The sequence below is a fragment of the Mytilus edulis genome, unplaced genomic scaffold, assembly GCF_963676685.1.
Source record: "Mytilus edulis unplaced genomic scaffold, xbMytEdul2.2 SCAFFOLD_1283, whole genome shotgun sequence".
Taxonomy (NCBI): Eukaryota; Metazoa; Mollusca; class Bivalvia; order Mytilida; family Mytilidae; genus Mytilus; species Mytilus edulis.
Window position 1 is genome coordinate 471 of NW_027269062.1, and position 20,579 is coordinate 21,049.

The following is a 20,579-nucleotide window of genomic DNA, read 5'->3' on the forward strand; positions in this document are numbered from 1 at the left end:
CCGTTATTTCTATAACTGTACCATGACCATATTGATCAGTTTTTGAGAATGGGATAACAATTTTAGCTATTTCAATGTAATCTTTCTTTGACAGTGTAACGTTCTCAATTGCTATTACTTGGTGCGCCTGCCACTTTTTATTGCGTACTATTTCACCTATCCTAAAAAACCCATGATAAGCCAACGAAAACGCAGATGAAAACAAGCTTGCTTCAAATTTTGAAGAACAAACATTTGGTAATTTATCAATGATACGTATTAATATTTCCTTTGTAATTGGCAATCTTGTATCTTTAGATTTGTTTATACGTTTTAAACCCTCAACCATTTTTTGAACCAGGAAATTTTTTGAAAACCCAGAATGTTCCATTGACTTACAACGAAAATTTATTGCAGACAGATAACAATTAACTGTCCTATAAGCCCTTTTGTTGAGTGACATATAAGCAATAAATGTAGTTACATGCGATAAAAGTGGTGGCCAAATGATATCATAATTATACAATTTACGGAACGCTTCGAAAACCACTAAACCTGTACGATATGTCTCTTTAGTGTTCACTGATACTGAAGAATCCACTAGTTTGTTAATTTCAACATCGATATCAGCCTCAGAAAATCTCGTGGTATTGGTTTTGGTAATGGATCTGCAGCTGGATCTATGCTTCTGAATCTTTCCCACTGTTTACGAGAAATTGCATCTGCTATGCAGTTGAGACGTCCTTCGATAAAGCATGCTTTAAATTGCATATTATACACCATTGTTTGCAATACGAGCGGTCGAACCAACTGCATAACTCGTTTCGATTTTGATGATTTTTTATTCAAAATAGCAACCAAAGAACAGTTATCTGTGTGAAACATAATTTGTTTGTCCCTCAATTCGAACGTAAATAGATATATGGCCAATAGTATTGGTACAAGTTCTAAAAATGTCATATCTTTCATTATTTCTGTTTCGTGCCATTGAACGGGCCAATCAAAGTATGCCCATTTTCCAAAAAAATATACTCCACATCCAAGTTTGGAATTTCCTGTACTATCAGTGTACAAATTTAACTGTTCATTTGTCAACCAGATATTTTTATCAAATTTACAACTTCCATTAAATAATTCTAGAAATGTTAACCACATATGTATATCCTCTTTCATGCTAACAGAAACTCGAATAAAATGTTCTGGTTTAACTACTCCACACATTGCGTCACAAAAGCGTCTATTGAAAGCTCTCACTGCAGGAATTGCTCTTGCGCAGAAATTCAATAAACCAACTAGTGATTGTAACGCTTTTAGTGTAACCTTTTTACTTTTTAAAATGAAGAATAATTTTTTCTTTGTTTCTCTCAACTTATCAAGCGGAATTCTTATAACCATGTTTATAGTGTCAATTTCTAAACCCAGAAAAGTTATTTTACTTGATGGACCAGTAGTTTTATCTTCCGCTAGAGGAATGCCCATTTCGGTACAAACATTTTGAAAAGTGTTCATAAGTATTAAACAATTGTTTGAATCTACTTTCCCGACAAAGAAAAAATCATCCAGATAATGCTCCACAGATTCCTGTCCCGATCTCAACCTTACCAACCATTCAACAAAAGTGGCAAACCTTTCAAACAAATTACACGCAGCCGCTAACCCCATTGGCAACGCTTTTTGAAAAAAGTAATTATCATCAAATTTAAAACCAAATAAATCAAAATCATCGGGATGTAATGGTATCAATCTAAATGCCGAGGACACGTCCATTCGTCCCATCAGCGATTTTGGTCCTATTTCACTTATAGTAGTAAGAACCTTGTCAAAAGAAGTGTATTGTACAGAACAATTCTGAGGATCAATAAAAGAATTTAAACTTTTTCCAAATGGAAATGACAAATGATGAATGAGACGCCATCCAGACGGTTTTTAGGAACAAGACCTATTGGAGATAAACGTAGATTTTTGAATGGCCTGCATGAAAATGGACCCGCAATTCGGTCCGACTCTAACTCCTTTAAAAGTTTAATTTCAAGTTCTTTTTTGTTTTGATATGCTGAAATTAAATTATGACAATTTGTAGGCAACCTTGGTCCTCCATAACCCACTTTAAAACCATATAAAAAACCATCAGATAAAATCTGTTTGTCCACCTGATTAGGATAATTTGTAACCAATTTTAATAAAACTTCGACCTTAATTGGAGATTTTGACAGCCTATGTATTTCGGATAAAGGGTATCTGTCTACCTGCATCTGTTCCACTTCCGGTTTGTCTGAAATTTGTTCTATTGAACGGACGAAAATTACCCCTTCGTGAACCAGTCCCATTTTGAGGGACCCTACAATTGATGGCAGGATGGGAACCATTGCATTTCAAACATTTGTGAATGTATCGACATTGTGGTAACATACATGCACCTTTGTTATTGTACTCGTAACACTTCCTGTATGTGTTAACCATATTAACCCCAGAACTAGGTGCAGTTGACTGCCCTGTATGAATATATAACAGCCAAAGTTCTTGGTCAACTGTAGCCCATGACAAAGCTGGATTTCTAGCTTTCTTTAGACGAAACTGTTGATCATAGTCCTTCCAACCTAGCCCAATTGAACGACTTGCACCCAACTTAACCGAATACATATATTTTAAAATAGTTTGTGTGTCTTCTAAATGCACACCAACATAAATACTTGTGTAAATTAGGAAAGCATCTATCCATGTGCTAATATCAGTAATCTTTTTACTTGGTTTAGCTTGGATAACCAGCTGTCCATTTGTATCTAAAGTTAAAGAACTTGATTGCTCTGTGCTTGAATTTGTAAGCAAAATACTTAAATCTACATATTCACCATTAATTATTTTGTCCTGAGTTTGTTGTGAAACATTTAAACCTAGATTATCATTTACACTAAATATTGGTAAAATATTAGGTGTTATACCTGTATTCAATTGTTGACTTTCATTGATTGAATCAGGGGATGTAACAGTAGCTGGTGAGTGAATAAGGGCATTGACAGTCTGAATAACTTCATTCCTAAGTTCTGGAGTCATCTGAGCTGAAACTTGCGTGGAAGTAGGCTGTCCAGCGACATTACTAGATCCGTTTCTCAACTGTGCCGGTACATCCCTTGGCTGTACTCTTTGGTATATAACCTCGTCGGACTGCTGTGCTGATGACCTTAACCTTTTTTTGGCTGCGTACGGACTTTTAGAAGGCCTTTGTGGCATACGCACTGTCTTCCCCATTTCTGTACGATGTATGGTTTTTAAACTAAAAAATACTACAATAATATTAGTGAAATCACCTTTGAAAAGTTATATTTTATTTATTTATTTTTATTTATTTATCTATTTTTTTTTTTTTTTTTTTTTTTATTATTTTTTTTTAAATTATATATGAACTTCATACATTTATTCATTATTGGTTTCACTTCCAATTGCTCGCATCGTAGCTGTTGGAAAAGTTTCATACAACAATAGTTTCCAAATCGCATACGTCCATGCGACACGTGTCATAAAACCATGTGCGTAGTTTTTATCAGTCTGTTAACATTTCTATTTTCTGGAAACGAAATTCATAAGGTCAACTGAATTGAACAAACAAATAAAAATCTCAATGACATATCATAGTAATTCTCGTTTATCTTAACAGAAGAGAAAGGCAAATTAAAAAATATCTTAACAGGATCAAGACCATGTGCTTTTTCCTATCTTCCAAACTTTCAAAACTTCAATAAAATTACGATTTTTTGAAAGACATTCATTCAATATACCAAGTTAAATAAATAAAATTCAATATTCAACCAAATTTTTTATCTTTTGAAACAACATTTGTTAATTTATACGGAACCTAATTTTCTACGTCTTGTCTCTGCTGTGGCGTGGGAAAGAAAGAATGAATGACGTCACAGTTATCAAGGTTAAAATAATCAACGTCACTTATAATATATTAATTCCATAACGTGTACAAAGCGGAACAACTCCCAAAACGTATGCCCACTTTCCTCCGATAACCGGATTTATTCTTCATAGGAATAAATCTAATTATGTAGCTTTGGTATACATCATAAACAACGATGTTTTGTGGTAAAATCTATATACGTACTGAAATATTTTCTGATTAATTGATCGTTCTCGTTAGCTGTTTCTTACAATCATTTAGAAATTTACTTTATATAATTCTGTATACCGTCCATTTTTTCAGTGATCAACAAAATGGGAAATGATTTGGTATTAAACTCTACTGTGGATTTATTTATCTTTGTGGGTATCAATTTTCGTGCTGGCACTTTTTATATTAAAATTAAAAAATAGGCATCCTATAACCAGAGCTATAGCATATAAGTTTGAATAATGTGTAAATCATTGCATCACCTCGTGTTTCCATACCTATAACAAACACGCTAATTTCAACTTACTAATTTTCACATTCCCTTTTATCAGAAATAACATTCCTTTGGACTCAGAGTATGGCGTTTAAATATCTCAATAAATACGTTACGTGTGTGGATGTACACAGTATCTGGACTTAATATTATTCTTTTTGGTCTCTTGTGGAACGTTTTTACATTGGCAATGATATCACATTATATTTTCATATTAACAGTCATTTGCTCAAAATCCCCAAAACTTAAACAACCTAGTTATTAGAAAGAACTAATAGTACCAACACTGCAACTTTTTTTACAATCACAATCGAGATGACCTAAACGATATAGCTTAACTAGATAACGATGTTTTCGCAGTCTTGCATGTCTAAGACCATAAAATATAAACAAGAAGTCTGAGTACCAATAGTCAAATTTTGAACGAGTGTTTATTCATATTGCTGGTTATGCATGCACAGCAGGAGACACCTAACCTTCGAAAGTACCTGTTCTAGCTTATTTAAAGTTCATTGGTTTCTTTTTTTATTACATTTGTGTCTTCTAGAATGATTTGATAAATATAAACAACGATACCAATTTTTTAAGACACAATCCTCAAAGAAAGATTTTCAAATATGCATGTGTATATGTATACACAATAAACCCTTTTTAATACTGACAATTTTCATGGTTCAAGACGGGGGTTAAATTTATGAAAAATTCTTACCATGTCTTTCATTTGTAATTCATCTGCCATTGATTTTTTCAATGAGTAACATTGTTGACTGCTGTACCCCCATTTTTGACATTTTTACCTATTGTGTCTGTGTGCTTTGTTCACGCATCGGTGACAGTATAATGGAATTTGATGCGACTGTCATACAAGTGAGAGGTTTAGCTAGCTATAAAACGGGGTTCAATCCACCATTTTCTACATTAGAAAATGCCTGTACCAAGTCAGGAATATGACAGGTGTAATTCATTCGTTTGATGTGTTTGATTTTTTGATTTTGCCATTTGATTGGGGACTTTCCTTTTAAAATTTTCCTTGGAGTTCAGTATTTTTGTGATTTTACTTTTTTTTAGTATTAAGATTAACTTTTTATCTTGTAATCCCCGAAAAATGGAAAATAATGTACGATATTACGTCAATGTTTGGTAGTTGTAATCAGTTGTAATACAAACTGGCTCCTTCCCTAAAACATCATTTCGGTTTAGAGAACAAATCAAACAATGACACTAATGATGTCAAACAACATTGATGCTACCACTGACATACACCAACTAATTAGGGTGAAACATAATATTCTTTTTGAGTCGATTGGCCAATAGATTTTACGCATCCGTTTATTAACATTTGTTTTAAGAGACAACGGGATAGTTTTTCAAATAAAGATTTTCTTTTTACATTGGTATTAACGTGGCTAATTTGTTATCGATGAATCTGAAATGTCCATCAAATTTGAAGTGTAGTAATATGTACATGTACTAGATTTCAATTAAAAGCATAAATATATTATAAGCCAAAGATGATAGCTATTTTGTATAATATAAAAATCAAACGACTCTATAACAGAATGGCAAATGACTTAGAGAAATATCCTTCAAATAATTTTAAGAATTCAAGAAGCTAATATATTGTGTCATTTGTAAGTTGTGACTGTGTCACAGTATTTAATTTGATGGACAGTATAACTCATTTGTTGTTAATTTTTATTTACAATTAATGGAATGGTAGTTTAATTATATATTTTTTTACAATACGTAAACCTAGCTGTACCTACATAAAAAGTATTAAATTCAGAACCTCATTGATACTACATATAAAAGAGATTTAACAATAGGATAGAATACATCAATAAAGGAAATTTTGTTTCTTTCTGCTGTAGGGGAAGTAACTCAACCATTTCTAAGTACAAACATTATTGATTTGTTTCTTAAATATCCTTGTCAACCAAAATAATGCTGACTACAAACATCTGATAACACAGGTGTTACATGACCAATATATACAAAAAATGGCATCAAAATGTCCAATTATCTTCCAAAGGTGTATTTTATTCTAGTTATAAAAACTTTTTTGGTTTAAAAACTTATTTAATAAAAATCCCGGAAAATGCAAGAATCTGGATGACAAAATTAATAACGTCTAATATAAAAATTCCCATTGACACTGGCATGGGCGTTGGCACAATATTCCGGCGGAGGACTGAACATTATCACATGTAGGAGACGAATTTCACTATCTTTTTAATATATGCATGTCTCTTCAACTGGTTATTTTTTAGAGAACAACATATCCCTTGTTATTATACGAAGCATCCAAGTAAGCAGACATTATCTGTTATTTTATCTTACTGTAAAGCTAATTTATATAGACAGTTGGCATCTTTTATCAGAAAGCTGAGTAATTTGTTGTGATATGTATATCAATTTGTATGAATTCTTTTTTCATTTTATTATTTTTGTTAGTTTTTTTTGTTGTTTTTGTTTTTTGAATCTACTTTGTATTATAATTCATATTTTTTAGTGTGTATTTACCTCATGTTACACATTTATGTGCCTGAGTGTTGCTTTACAATAAAATCTTGAAAATCTTGAATCTTGAGTTTTTTTTAAGTTATATGTACGTACAATTAAGTAGTTGTTAGTGATATACAATGATTGGTTGTGGGATATGTGTGCCGTGCATTAACCTCATTGGTGACTATGTATCATTTGTTAGTTTTAGAAACACTAGAACACACCTGCGAAATCGCGGGCATTTAGAGCATTCATCTAGAGCTTCGTTGATTATATGAAAACTGTGAATCCTGTAAAAGATTTTACGACTGGTGAATATCTTTTCTCTCCCAAAATAAACCAAATGGAAGAATAAAAAACGAGGATGACAAATTCAACTATACATGGTACCCATATGACACTTAGTTATGACGATTAAATTATTGTGGAAGGAAGAGAAGCGACACACAAAATGAGGTCTTCTCGTTTAAAAGTATAGATCTTTCATTAAAAGTAAAATGTATTTGCAAAAGATTTTTCTTTGAAAAGTCGTTTCTGTATTTAGTTTGATGGTATTGTAATTTATTACGTTGTTACACATTTTTATCAACCATTATCTACATAAGATTTCAAAGTAAAACCGCCTTTATGATAAATAAAAATATCTCAACTAGAAATAATCGATGTTAGCATAGCTCCAACAACAGAGTTGATTTAAAAAGGACAAACTCTTCTGATCTAGGAGGAGTACCTCAAACATTTTAAATTCTGTGTAATTATTCAATTTGCATGTTTATTTAGGGATCGTGTCAGGCAGTTTGGACCGGTGCAAATTCAAGATACAGGAAAAAAGTGGATGGTCTATACTGATCTGGGCTGAAAAACGTGATGTCCTATTACTTGCACGCAAAACAAAAGTTATAGTCATATTACACTTAAAACAGTGTAAGCACAGTTTTGACATGACTTGACGTAATCTCAACTGCTTTCTAATTAAGTCTCAACTTGACTTAAAAATTAGACATAAAAAAATGATGGTATGAGTGCCCAAGAAACAAGTCTCCATCCAAGTCACAATTTGTAAAACTAAACCATTGAGTACTTTTAAAACATGTTAATAATCATTGAATAATCTGAATATGCTCTCAACCAATTCCTTGACCAGTCTTGATTCAGTCTCTGCCGTACTCAGCCTGTATTGACCTTTTGATTTTATCTAAACTGATCTGAATCAGCCAATTTACATTGTATCTCATTTTCATATTAAACTAAACAAATCCAGGATATTTGGTAGTTTGATTCATTACTGTCAAATTTAAGGATTAAACATTAGGTACTAAAAGCTAGAATATTAATTTTGGACTCAATTCAGATAGACACCTATAGAAATTTGTATATTTTTTACAAATCAACTTGAATTTTCATTTAACTCTGCAGTTAACTCAATCATATATTGATCTTACAAAATGTCAGGTTGTTTTGGTAGTTTCGTCTATTGCTTTCAGATTTTTTAAAAGGATTCAACTATAAGGAAAAATGTGTATATATTTTTTTTCAATCAACTTGGATTTTCATATAACTCTACAGCTATCTCAACTATATAATGATCTTAGAAAATGTCAGGCTTACAAAAAAACCTAGAATTTTCAATATAAGCTAAATTCAGATAGTCACCTTAGAAATTTTGTATAACTCTTTAAAATCAACTTGGAAATGCATATAACTCTACCACAAATTTAATTATATAATGATCTACACAAAATGTCAGGTTATTTGGTGGTTTGGTTTATTTCTGTCATATTCTAGGATTTAACCAGAAAGCAAATAAGCTACAATTTTTAGTTTTACTCATAAGAATAAAAACAAGTTTGTCTTTGCTTTAAAAATACCATAATTTCTTTGTTGAAAATAAAAATAGATAAAGTAACCTAATTATATATATTCATAATATGAACAAGTTCTGTTTTATTTAGAAAATAATTGATAATTCATCATATCATCATTTGCTTACTAGTGTAAGAAATATTGTCTCTTAATGTAAAGTTTGGCTCGAATTTTTATTTGTCTGTAAATTGTTAAAAATGTGTTAATTCATAAGAATATGAAAATATTATGCATGCCCATGATTATATATTAAAAATCAATTTAAGCCAAAACAAAATAATGTCATACTGAACATTAAAATTTGCCAATCAAACAATTACTATAGTATATACCCTTTGATTGTGTTATCTATTATTAAGCACATGGTTACTGAGAAAAATGTTAAGCAGAATATATATTTTTAATTTGATATACATGAATATTAAAAAAATAAACCAAACTTAAAAATTTTAATAAATAAACATAAGTTTACATTGTTTTGTTAATATAATCTAATCAATTTTATTGGTTGTACAAATGTTTTGCTTGGAGTTTTAGGCCACACCAATTTAATTCCTTGTTCGACGGACCCGCCCGCACCTATTTTTTTCAAAAAAGATTTTTTTTATTTTTATTATATTCCCGCTTTCCGCATCCGGAAATGTAATCATGTCCATTTCCTGCACCGTTTTTTTGTAAGTATTATTATAAGATCTCAACATTTGTTTTTAAAATCACAGTATAACATTCATATAACGATTTTAAACCTATAAGCACCCCACAACACTGTAAATATCTGTGAGAATATTTGTTTCAGCATGAGTGGAGTGGGAGTGCTCCGATAAAAATATATAACAGCGGGAATACCTGTACAGAACAAAACATTAGTTTCTTTTCCCCTGACTTATATTCCCTATCAAAAAATGTTCGTTGTTAAAATAAAGTACAAAGAACTTCTGAAGGATTTGCCTTCAACTGAAATTATAATGTATGTTGAAGGTCATAACCGCTGCAGGTTTGTGTCTGTCCTGATTGATTCAGGGACCTGTTGTTCAGCAGTTATCGTTTGTTGTTGGGTGTTTTCCCGTTTGGAAATATAAATTAGATCGTTGGTTTTCCTGTTCGAATTGTGTACAATACTAAGTTGTGGTCCCTTATAGGTTGCTGTTTGGTCTGGATCAAAGCTCTGTGTAAAAGGCCGTACTTTGACCTATGCTTGTTATTATCAGGTTATCCCTCAGACAAGGGCCTTGAAGGGGTCATTTTACCATGTTTACTGTTGTAGAAAAGAAAATAGAAATACCAGGAACATATATATTAACTGTTCCCAGGAAATACTAAGGATTTGTATAATGCTACTATACAAAACCTTTGAAAACTTAGAATTTTTTACTCAAAAAGAGGAGAAAGTACATTATATTTTTAAACAACTTTTCTAAAAATTCTTGGACATGTTTTGACCATTTAATACCATATAGATATTATAGTTCTTTGGGAAAATATTAGCCCTTTTGTACTAAAAGTGTTTTTACAAAAAAAAATATATTATAACTTGTATTGACCCCTCATAAAATGGATATTCATAACATTAAGGGGTTGTTCTGAACCTGATTATGACTTGGATGGAGAATTGTCTCATTGTCAGTCACACATACATACTAGACCAAATTTAATAATTCAATTATCTGATTATTTCTTGTTGAACAGGGAAAAATACTTCATAAATTAAAGAAATATCAAGGTACAAGTGATAAATCAAGTTTTAATATAGTGAAAACCTACTATTTTATGTTTACAAAAAAATATATAATCGCTCGCCTTAACTTTTTAAGCTTCGCCTCAAAAATTTGCAAATTAAATATTTTTTTATTTAAATTTTCAAATCGCTCGCTCGCCCCAATTTTTGGAGTCCAAAAATCCGTAGAACAAGAAATTAATTTGGTGTGGCCTTAGTTATTATTTTTTTTTATAGCAATAGTGTAAATAAATCGTTACGTCCTATAGTCCTATAGTCAACAAATCGAAAAAAGAAGTGACCCTATGCCTGACGTGGATATAAAATATGCTTCTCCTACTATGGTTAGCACTGTTAACTTAGAGTACAATTATGGAGTTGTATGTTATATACAATGTAGGGCGTGGGAATATTTATGTTGTGTATACTTATAATGTGACCGTGTGTGTCATATGTTAGACATAACACTATAAATATCAATGACAGCAAAATGTGTTTGATATGCACTTTTATCTGCATTAAGTGTGATATTATATCAATAACACATAGCTGAGAGGGTGATGGAGCAGATTGTTACCCCCCCCCCCCCCCCCCCCCCCCGAGAAAACTTTGTCAACCACGGCGAAGCCAAGATTAACATTTTTTCAAGGAGGACCAATCTGATCATCAACCTCTCAGCTCTCAGCTATGTGTTATTAATTTTTTTCATACTGAATGTCCTATCATGACAGTCTTTCATAAATTCATTTTATTTTAAAAGTTTTTTCTATGACGTCACATACATAATAACTTAATAAGTTTTTTTTTTATTTTGACAGTAAAATAATTTAATCTGATCCAAACGTAGAACTTTTGCATTGTATACAATTAATTGATGTAAATTCAATTCATTGTCCTTTAAAAAAAACTATCGGATTTTGATTGGTCTAGACGAAAGGGTAACATTAAAAAAATTGTCACCCTCTCAGGCATGTGATAGAATAAATTAACACCCTCTTATCAGCCAATCAAAATATGGCATTTTAACGTGAAGTATAACAATACAAGATGTATTGTAATTGATTACTTTGTAGCAATTTGTTTTTCTATGCTTCTCTTCATGAGATATCAAATTTAGAACCTCATTTATGATAAAGAAAATTAGTCTAAGAAGAATAATCCATTTAAACATAGCTTTAATATAAAGTACATTCTGTGCAATCAGCTAACAACTGTTTTCAAAATACATGTACGCTTATTATGTTTACTTCGTATATTGGCCTGAGTTGATAGACAAATTGTTTTTGTGCTAATTACTTTATAAACTAGAGTGCTATCAAGGTGAACAATATGAATCAATATATGTGTAGCAGAAATAAAGTTTTATGTCGCATAAGTTCAGACATTAATCTCCTGTGCCAATTTAATACTGTTCTTAACATTGTCATTTGAATGATACTTTAAACTTTCATTTGGCGAAGTAGTGAGTATTGGGGAGCAATATAAGTGTTTGGTATATTTCAAAGACAATACCAGATTCTACAATAACATAGTGGCTTATACTCTTGTTACCAACAAAATATAAGTGCCCAGAGTAATTCATGTGTCTGTGAAACACATTTGTTGGAGGGAAAGTTGTTTTGAAAACTTTGGAAAGTTTAAGTGAGTATTTAATTTCAGAAATAATTGATGCAAGTTATTGTACTTTATTGTAGTTTTAACATGGGTAGGCATTATATTCGTATTATTTTTGCCCGAGCGATAGTGAGGGCTAAAATAACACAAATAAAATGCCTAATCATGTTAGAACTACAATAAAGTATAGCTTGCAATAATTATTTCGATTCTGATGAGGACAATTACGGTAATTTCTATGTCAAATGTATATAAGTGTAACGCGTTTGTGTAGGCTCTTCCATGAACCTCCCTTTTTGTTTGTAAAGAAAAAAAACGGGTGGCACTGTGATTTTTCAGAGGGAGGAGTTTTGAACCGCCAGCATGAACGGTTGTCGAGTATAGGTCAAATATGTCAATTTTGGAATGCAACACATTACAGTCATAATAAATGAATTAGTACCATCATGTGCATCATTTAAGAGTTTGGAAGTGTTTTAAGTTTATGAAATATATTAATTGCATATCAATTTGATAAAATTCATTATTCTGCAGTTGTCAATATACGCGTGCGCAAGCAAATTTTATTGGATTTAGAGCATGATTTTATTAACAAAGCGGAAGAAACACGTCATGTTAGAATTACTTATCAATACTGTTATTATGTTAGAAGGCACATGCCATATTAAAAAAAGAAAGTGCATGAATATATTATAACCGTTAAAACAGATATTGAAACAGACTTAGGATACTTTTATGAAATAGCAACCCTTTTAAGAGACGAAACCCGTTTCTCAAGAATGAAGTTCCTGGATAAATCTACGAATTGTCAATTAAAAAGTTGGTCATTTTAAATTGTTGTAAACGTTCTTTAATCTATACATTTGTTATGGTTTTCTTTCCTTTTTTGGGGGACATCCATGACATTTTCATTGAATGTGAAATGTACACGATTGAAGATACTATGATTACATATTCTGACTATCATTTCTTCTTTAAATTCATCAAACAGGAAATATAAATACTTCTTTAGATTGAACCATTGTATCTATGATGAGATTATGTTAAAGAAAAAAAATCCTATTAATCCTATAATATGACAAGGTTTAAAACTTTAAGTTATGCACGGTTATCTTCCTTCTATAATCCGATTTAAATTGATTGATTGATTGTTGGTTGCTTAACGTCCAGTGGCAAATATATCATGCATATTCAGGACGAGAACAAGTTCACAATAAATACAATAGGTAGGACTTGTCATAATAGAGGTCATTTGGGATGATAGTCGGGGAAATTTGGACTGCCACTGGAAAATGAGGGTCAAGTGGATAGGGACAGAATTTTTGCCTTGCAACAGGCCACCTACGGACCCCTCAAAGAGTTGTTGCAAGGGTTCTTAACGTGTAAAGAGCGTGGCACTCTCTTTACACGAGGCATCAGATTTAACGTCCCCAATCTGACCGGACGTGACTGCGAACTTGATACATCCCGCACAGCCAAACGGACGCCCCACTTCCGCAAGCGTTTTACTGCCGGTCGGAAGAAGACCAAGTGACCATATTTCTATTCCCTAGTCACCCTTGGGGGTTAATCCGATTTAAATGTTTCCCAGGGAAATTAAGGGTCTCTACCAAACACTGGTTGCTTGACCAGCGTTTTTCTAATTATTAATAATTCATAATAGTAACATGATAACTTAAATAAATTCAATATGTAACAAACAATTTCATCACGCGATTCAAATGTAACCAAATACAACAAATTCCGAGACATATTGTAAATTAATTGCAACAGCTGACGATTAAACTAAATTCTACAGAACTTTCACCGAGTAGATTGGAGGTTAAACAAAAGTGCATATTTTTCATAATTGTGATCTTCCCCAATGTCTTACTTGCTAAGATTTGTAAGAAGATTCCGACATTTTTAAACCGGTTACGTGATGGTGTTGACACAACAAAGTTAGATTTATTACCTTTAGATTTAAGGTTCCACTAAAGTCAAAATATAGGACACTTTATAAACATCCAAACTTTGCCTGTATTTTTCAACCTATAATGAATAAAGTCATAAACTATGAGAACATATGTTCATTTAAACATACTTTACATATACACACTGTGTAAATTGTAAATAAACTTGAAATTGTTATGTTGTGGCCAAACCGGTTCTTGGGGTGAACACTAAATTTTCAAAAAAATCTGCAGGCCTGCAAGACGACTTAATTTGCTTAAAATTGGTATGGACGAATACTATTACATGTAATGCAGGGCAAGCGCATGTTGATTTTTTATAAAATGTATTGATTTTCGAGTTTCTGTTGATTTCATGTATCTAAGTGAACGAATATCGAAGGTACAATACAGAAATTGGACAAATATGCCATTAAAACATATGTATGTGACAAATTAGCATGAGCTTGCCCTGCATTATATGTAACAGTATTCGTCCATACCAATTTTAAGCAAATTAAGTCGTCTTGCAGGCCTGCAGATTTTTTTGAAAATTTAGTGTTCAACCCAAGAACCGGTTTGGCCACAACATAACAATTTCAAGTTTATTTACAATTTACACAGTGTGTATATGTAAAGTATGTTTAAATGAACATATGTTCTCATAGTTTATGACTTTATTCATTATAGGTTGAAAAATACAGGCAAAGTTTAGATGTTAATGAAGTGTCCTATATTTTGACTTTAGTGGAACCTTAAGCTCAACAGATGGATTCAGGTATCCGGTCTTCGATTTCTCGTGCGACTTTGAAATAACAAAGATTTTGAATGGTGTAAGTAAATTATTTTTAAATAAGAAAATAATTGATGAACAAACAAAAATATGTAATCTGATTTTTTTTTTAATATGCAGTACATATTATAATCGTGATATATCTTTTAAGATAAACAACAAAACGGAGCAGAAGATACAGAGAAAAAAACATTCAAGAACTTATAAATCGAGAGAAAATGATAACGCATTGGCAAGAAATCGAAAGACAACAAAAAATACAATCAAATTAACAAAACAATTATATATAGAAAACTAAAGCCTACTGGCAAGACGTACATGTACATGTACCATGCTGTATATTTGTATATTTATATAAATAGTGGAGATGAACACAGAAATTATCCATAAATTATAGTATGCATCCATTTCACTTGTTAAGTATGAATATATTTTCTTTCTACAAGTATATCACATGTATATCTATGACATAATGTCCATTAAGGGAAGATTATCATTTTATTTATACACACATAAAGCTCGAATCGTATCATTTTTTAACAGGTAGAATATGATATACCGGACCAAGTTTGGAGTATTGTAAACACTCCAAGTGGATGGCTAAATTCTAATATTGAAATTCTTAAAACTAGTCATGCTGTTAAGAAATCAATGGCAAGAAAAGTAGACGTAGGTATCGGAGAAGGAATATTTTTAGCAAGTGGTTCTTACGAAACATTCTAAGACTATCTGACCAATTCATCCAAGTACATAGAGGAAGTGACGTCTTATACATCCGGATATAAAATAAATGTGATGCCTGATTCGGCACTTGAATTTGGTCGTGTTGCAAAAATGTATTTAGAAAGGTTTCTCCCGAACACGTTTGATAGTAGCACTTGTCTGAAGTACATGAAATTTATCAAGACTTTTGGCACTCACTACTTCAGTCAGGGAAGGTTTGGAGACCTTCTTAGACTTGTTCTAACAACGGATCAGAGTTACTACCAAGGACGAACAGATACACAAGTTAAAGCCCAAGCCAGTGCAATATTCTTCAAAATGATAAAACTAGGTGGTGGAGGATCCTCTAGAACACAAACAGTTGATTCAAAGTTCACACAGGTTACTCAGAAAAGTGTCCGGTAAGTAAGCGTATTATTCAAGCATTATAAGTTTGTACTCTTTAGCCAGTCTAGATACATTTAAAAGAAGAAAGTGTCAATGAAAAATGTATACTAAGTAACTAATTATATCTTCAAAATAATTGTGACTAGGAAAATAAAAAAAAGTAACAGATATTGGTCATGCATATGTAACTTTATGATTTTCCATACTCAGGAATAGATGTGTATTTTATATGAATATTTACCCCTTTTCCTATGTAATAATTACATTAGATGTATATTTCATTATAATACGTTTTTCTGATTGGCTACACGGCAATCACGTGTTATTCCTTAATCAGTTTCATTATAATAAAATTTGTCATCCATGACGACACGAGGTCTCACAGTAAATTGCACAGGAAAATTAAATAAAATCTTGATAAAAATCGTGTTTTCATGATCTAAAAATGTAATTATAAGTATTGAATTCTTCTCTTTGCAATTTCATAGGGTTGTAAAAGTACTTCGGTCAACACGTCCACACCCCCATGAAGTTACAAAAATAAGAATTCAATTCTTAAGTAAACTGATGAGACGGATATTTTAAGTGCAAGTTTAATAAGACATGTCACCCTTCTTGGACACATTATCTGACTCCGAGCCGACCGGTGTTTGTTCTAACTCCTATAGCTGCTTCCTTTGCAGAGAAGCAGCAAATACAAAATTAATTTAAATGTGTTTGGTTTTACCAGGCCTTTGCTCGAACCAACGACCTCTCGCCCTCATTGCAGTTACATGTAACTTGATGAAATAAACAGATTGTTTTCATTGTAATGAAAATGCAACATATTTGAACATGTATTCATTCTTTACACTATCGGCCGGCATATCATCAGTGTTTTTTAGAATGTGCCCCAACTTGAATGTGATAAAGGTGTCTAATACTTTCCGTTTTTAATCTCCGAATGTTCAATTATTTGTGAAAATATCATTATAATCGAAAAATAAAATTCACAGGTATTAAGGAGGCAGCACTAATCTGTTAGCTACTGGGGAATTTCTGCATGGCAGCCTTCAGTTATGAAAGATCCATGGTTATTTGGAGGAAGTTTGACAGAAATGTATGGAATGATTTCTGATGATAAAAAAAAGACAATCGATGAAAAGGGCCATATAGGTACTATAATTTTTTTTAAACTCTCTTTTTCATTTACTCATAGGCTTTTCCATGTGTGTGGGTCAGTAGAAATTTTGATTGAAATTTCCAAAAAATACCTGTGTATATTATTCGAAATATATGTATGAATGGGATAACTCCACTTATAAACATATCTTGCTTCCTTTAAGTATGTCAAATTACTATTAGTTCGTATCCAGTCGTCCTGGTGTAGTGGTATGTGTCGTGGCTTGATATGCTAAAGGTCTTGAGTTCGAATCCCAGCATATACACTGGATTTTTTCTACGTGAATTTTGATAGATAGTCTTTTCCGTATAACTAATTATAGTTTTATAGTGGATTTGACATTCCAGCCAAAATGTTACAGAACAAAGGAAAGCATGGATAACAAAGAAACTCAAACTGGGGTGATGTGGTAGGGGAGATCCGGCTCAGATCACCCTTGTTAGAACAAAGGAGCTGGGATGTAATTTCATTTATTGGCGCAATTAATACCATCAAAATAAAAGAGAGTGGCGCAATAAATAACTTTCAAAACTGCAATTGGCGCAAACTTATTCTGCCCATTTTAGTATAGTAACATCAGTAAGTCAGAAAACCTTTTTACACGCCCGTCAAAATTTTGACGGGACGTAGTATGGTACATATACAAATGTCCGGCGTCCGTCAGTCCGTCTGTCTGTCCGTCTGTATGGGTTAAACATGTCGAACTGTAACTTGATAACAACTTTCATGAAACTTTTATAGTTGTTTCTTACGATGGTCAAACGATATGTGTACCTTTTTGGTGAAAATCACATTAAAACTTTTTTAGTTACTGAACTTTGTAATTAAAAAAGGGATGTGTGTATATGTCGCGTCGTATCTCAAAAACGATCTATTATTGCTTAAAACCATACACATTTCCTACTTATTTTAATCTAAAGATCTGTATTCTTTTTGGTAATGATTCAAATTTGATTTTCTAATCGAGCAATTAATTTGGTAAAAAAAATAATTGGGGGCCCACATGTCGCGTCGTATCTCAGAAACAATTTATAATCATTGCATAAAACTTCACACACTTTATTTATATTGATTTGAAGATCTGTATACTTCATCGTGACTATTCTTTATTCTATTTTATTTTCGAGTTATTGAGGGTTTTTTTTGTAGAAAAGGGGAAGGGTCACATGTCGCGCTGTATCTCAGAGACTATTGATGATTATTGCATAACATTTTACACATTTGCTATTAGTTATATTATTTAAAGATCTGTTTACTTTTTCGTGATGATTCTTTTGATTTTTGAGTTATTTGAATTTTTATTGAGCTTTATAGTTAAAAAAAACATATATAATACATGTTGTGATCATTTTTTTTTTTGTGCGTCTGTCTGTTATATTAACTTCCTATTGAGCAGGAATAAGGAATGAGTCAGGATATACAAAGCACGATTTCCGTAAAACCCCTGTGTTGTTACCAAATCATGTTTTTTTTCTCAAGACGACGGGCGTATTATACGGTCGTGGCGCATCTGTTAATTTAAATATAAAATTTATCTACACATGCTCAGAAAAAGAAGTAACACTACAAGTCTCGGCTTTTCTCCGTAAATCTCGTCAAATAAGTTTTTATATTTATCTGCCTAGACTGTAAGACTATTTTATACTAGAACACACCCGTGGTATCGCGGGTCCGTGACTGAATTAAAGTATATAATTATGCGTAAGCCTTATTTTAGTATTGGTATTGTCATCTGATAAAATCATGCCGATTTCTCTGCTTTCAAACTCTTTATGTGTGAACCCGTCGACCTGGAACTTATCAATTATTGGTAATATTAATTATTTGGAAAACAAAAGGTCCTAGAACGGAGTATTTTTTAATCAACAGCATTGTCCTATACAATGTATAAGTTATAAATAAAGTTGAATTCTTTGAATCGTTGTTTTACGTCATGCCCGCTATCAAATTGAAAACTGTACCAATACGCCTTGTTTAAAGTCCAGATTTTAGTATTCGTATTGTTATCTTAGAAGGTCTTACTGATTAAAATACTACAATAGGAACAATTTGACAACGATTTGAATTTAGAAGTGTCAACCCTGTGATTATGACCCGTGTGTATAGCAAAATCCTAAATACACCGTTTGGTGGTGCGACGGTCAGATGCGGAACGTACAGATAAGATTATAGTTAAAAGGTGAATATACTATTGGTATCGGTATCTGATTCGACCCGGAACTTGTTAATTATTGGCTATATTATTTATGTGGAAAACAAAAGGGTTTAGAGTGGTGTAATTTTAAATCTACACCATTGTCCTATATTAGCTATATATAAAGTTGAATTCTTTGATTTGTCGTTTTTGCCCGATGACGGCTGACAAATTGGACCTCGTTATTTTAGTATTATAGATTTATATTTCTGGGTGTTTTTCTGTTATTGCAGGTTTATTTAGATAAAGCTTATCTACAGGAACTACTTCATGTAATTGTTTGGTATTACACAAGTGGGCGAATGGATAAAAATAAAGGTATCTTAAATATCTACAAGGCCAAAGTGAATAAGCTTTTGAAACAAGCTATACCAAATCATAATGAGGTAGTTGAAATTGCTGCTACAATTGAAAAAGCTACAACGGTTCCATACTGGTTCAGCAGAACAAAACTATGTTATTCGTGGTATCCTGTCGGCGATGGCGGTCAGTGTGGCGGTGGAGCTGGGCGACTTCTTTGTGCGACAATAAGTAGCATGACAAACTACTATAGAGACGACACTGACCTTCGGGATGGGAGATGTCGAATGCGATGGAGAATTATGTCTTATGGCTACGAAGATTGGTTTAGAAATGTTAAAATTTGTTATAAATGGTGGCCTGATGGTGATGGTGGTCAGTGCGGAGGTGGTGCTTCAATACTTCTCTGTGCAAATGTCAAATCCTACACTGGTTACTACAGAGATGACACAGATAGAAGAGATGGAGTTTGTCGAATGCAGTGGATGTTGTCAGTTCCTTCAAATGCACCTTAGTGGATGCAGAATGCTGAAGTTTGTTACGAATGGTATCCAGATGGTGACGGCGGCCAGTGCGGGGGTGGTGCGTCAAGGCATTTATGCGCCAGATCTAACTCGTACACCGCACCTTATCGTGACGATACAGATAAACGTGGAGGTGGATGTCGGATGAGATGGGGAATCAAACTAAACTAAAAAATATAATTTAAAAGAGCAGATGATTCTAATGTTATTAATCTATGAAGAGCATGACTTTGTTTATGTGTTCATTTGTTCATTCGACTTTGTTTGTTCTTTATATCGTACAAAATTATATTTATATATATTATTATTATTATTATTATTTGCAACAATTAGGTCTTCGTCACTGAGAAAACCCCATACCGTATGGTTGGTCATACATGTATAAGGCGTCGACATGACACAGTTCAAACGAGAAAACAAACGACATAACTTTAAACGACAAATTTATTCCCGAAAAGCAAATACGACAACCACTGAACTACATGCTCCTGATGTAGTAATATGG

The 20,579-nt window shown here is 32.4% G+C and overlaps 2 protein-coding genes and 1 pseudogene across 2 annotated transcripts; 1 reads left to right on the forward strand and 2 right to left on the reverse strand.

Moving 5' to 3' along the window:
• Positions 1-579: 579 nt before the first annotated feature.
• LOC139509468 (uncharacterized) lies at positions 580-1,458 on the reverse strand. The gene has a single exon (XM_071296166.1). The coding sequence runs from the start codon at positions 1,456-1,458 to the stop codon at positions 580-582; it is 879 nt and encodes a 292-aa protein (XP_071152267.1).
• A 468-nt stretch (positions 1,459-1,926) lies between these two features.
• Positions 1,927-3,225, reverse strand: LOC139509465 (uncharacterized). The gene has a single exon (XM_071296165.1). It carries the CDS (start codon positions 3,223-3,225, stop codon positions 2,194-2,196), a length of 1,032 nt encoding a protein of 343 aa, XP_071152266.1. The 3' UTR covers positions 1,927-2,193.
• Positions 3,226-10,751: 7,526 nt separating this feature from the next.
• Positions 10,752-20,251, forward strand: LOC139509467 (perivitellin-2 67 kDa subunit-like; annotated as a pseudogene).
• Positions 20,252-20,579: the final 328 nt, after the last annotated feature.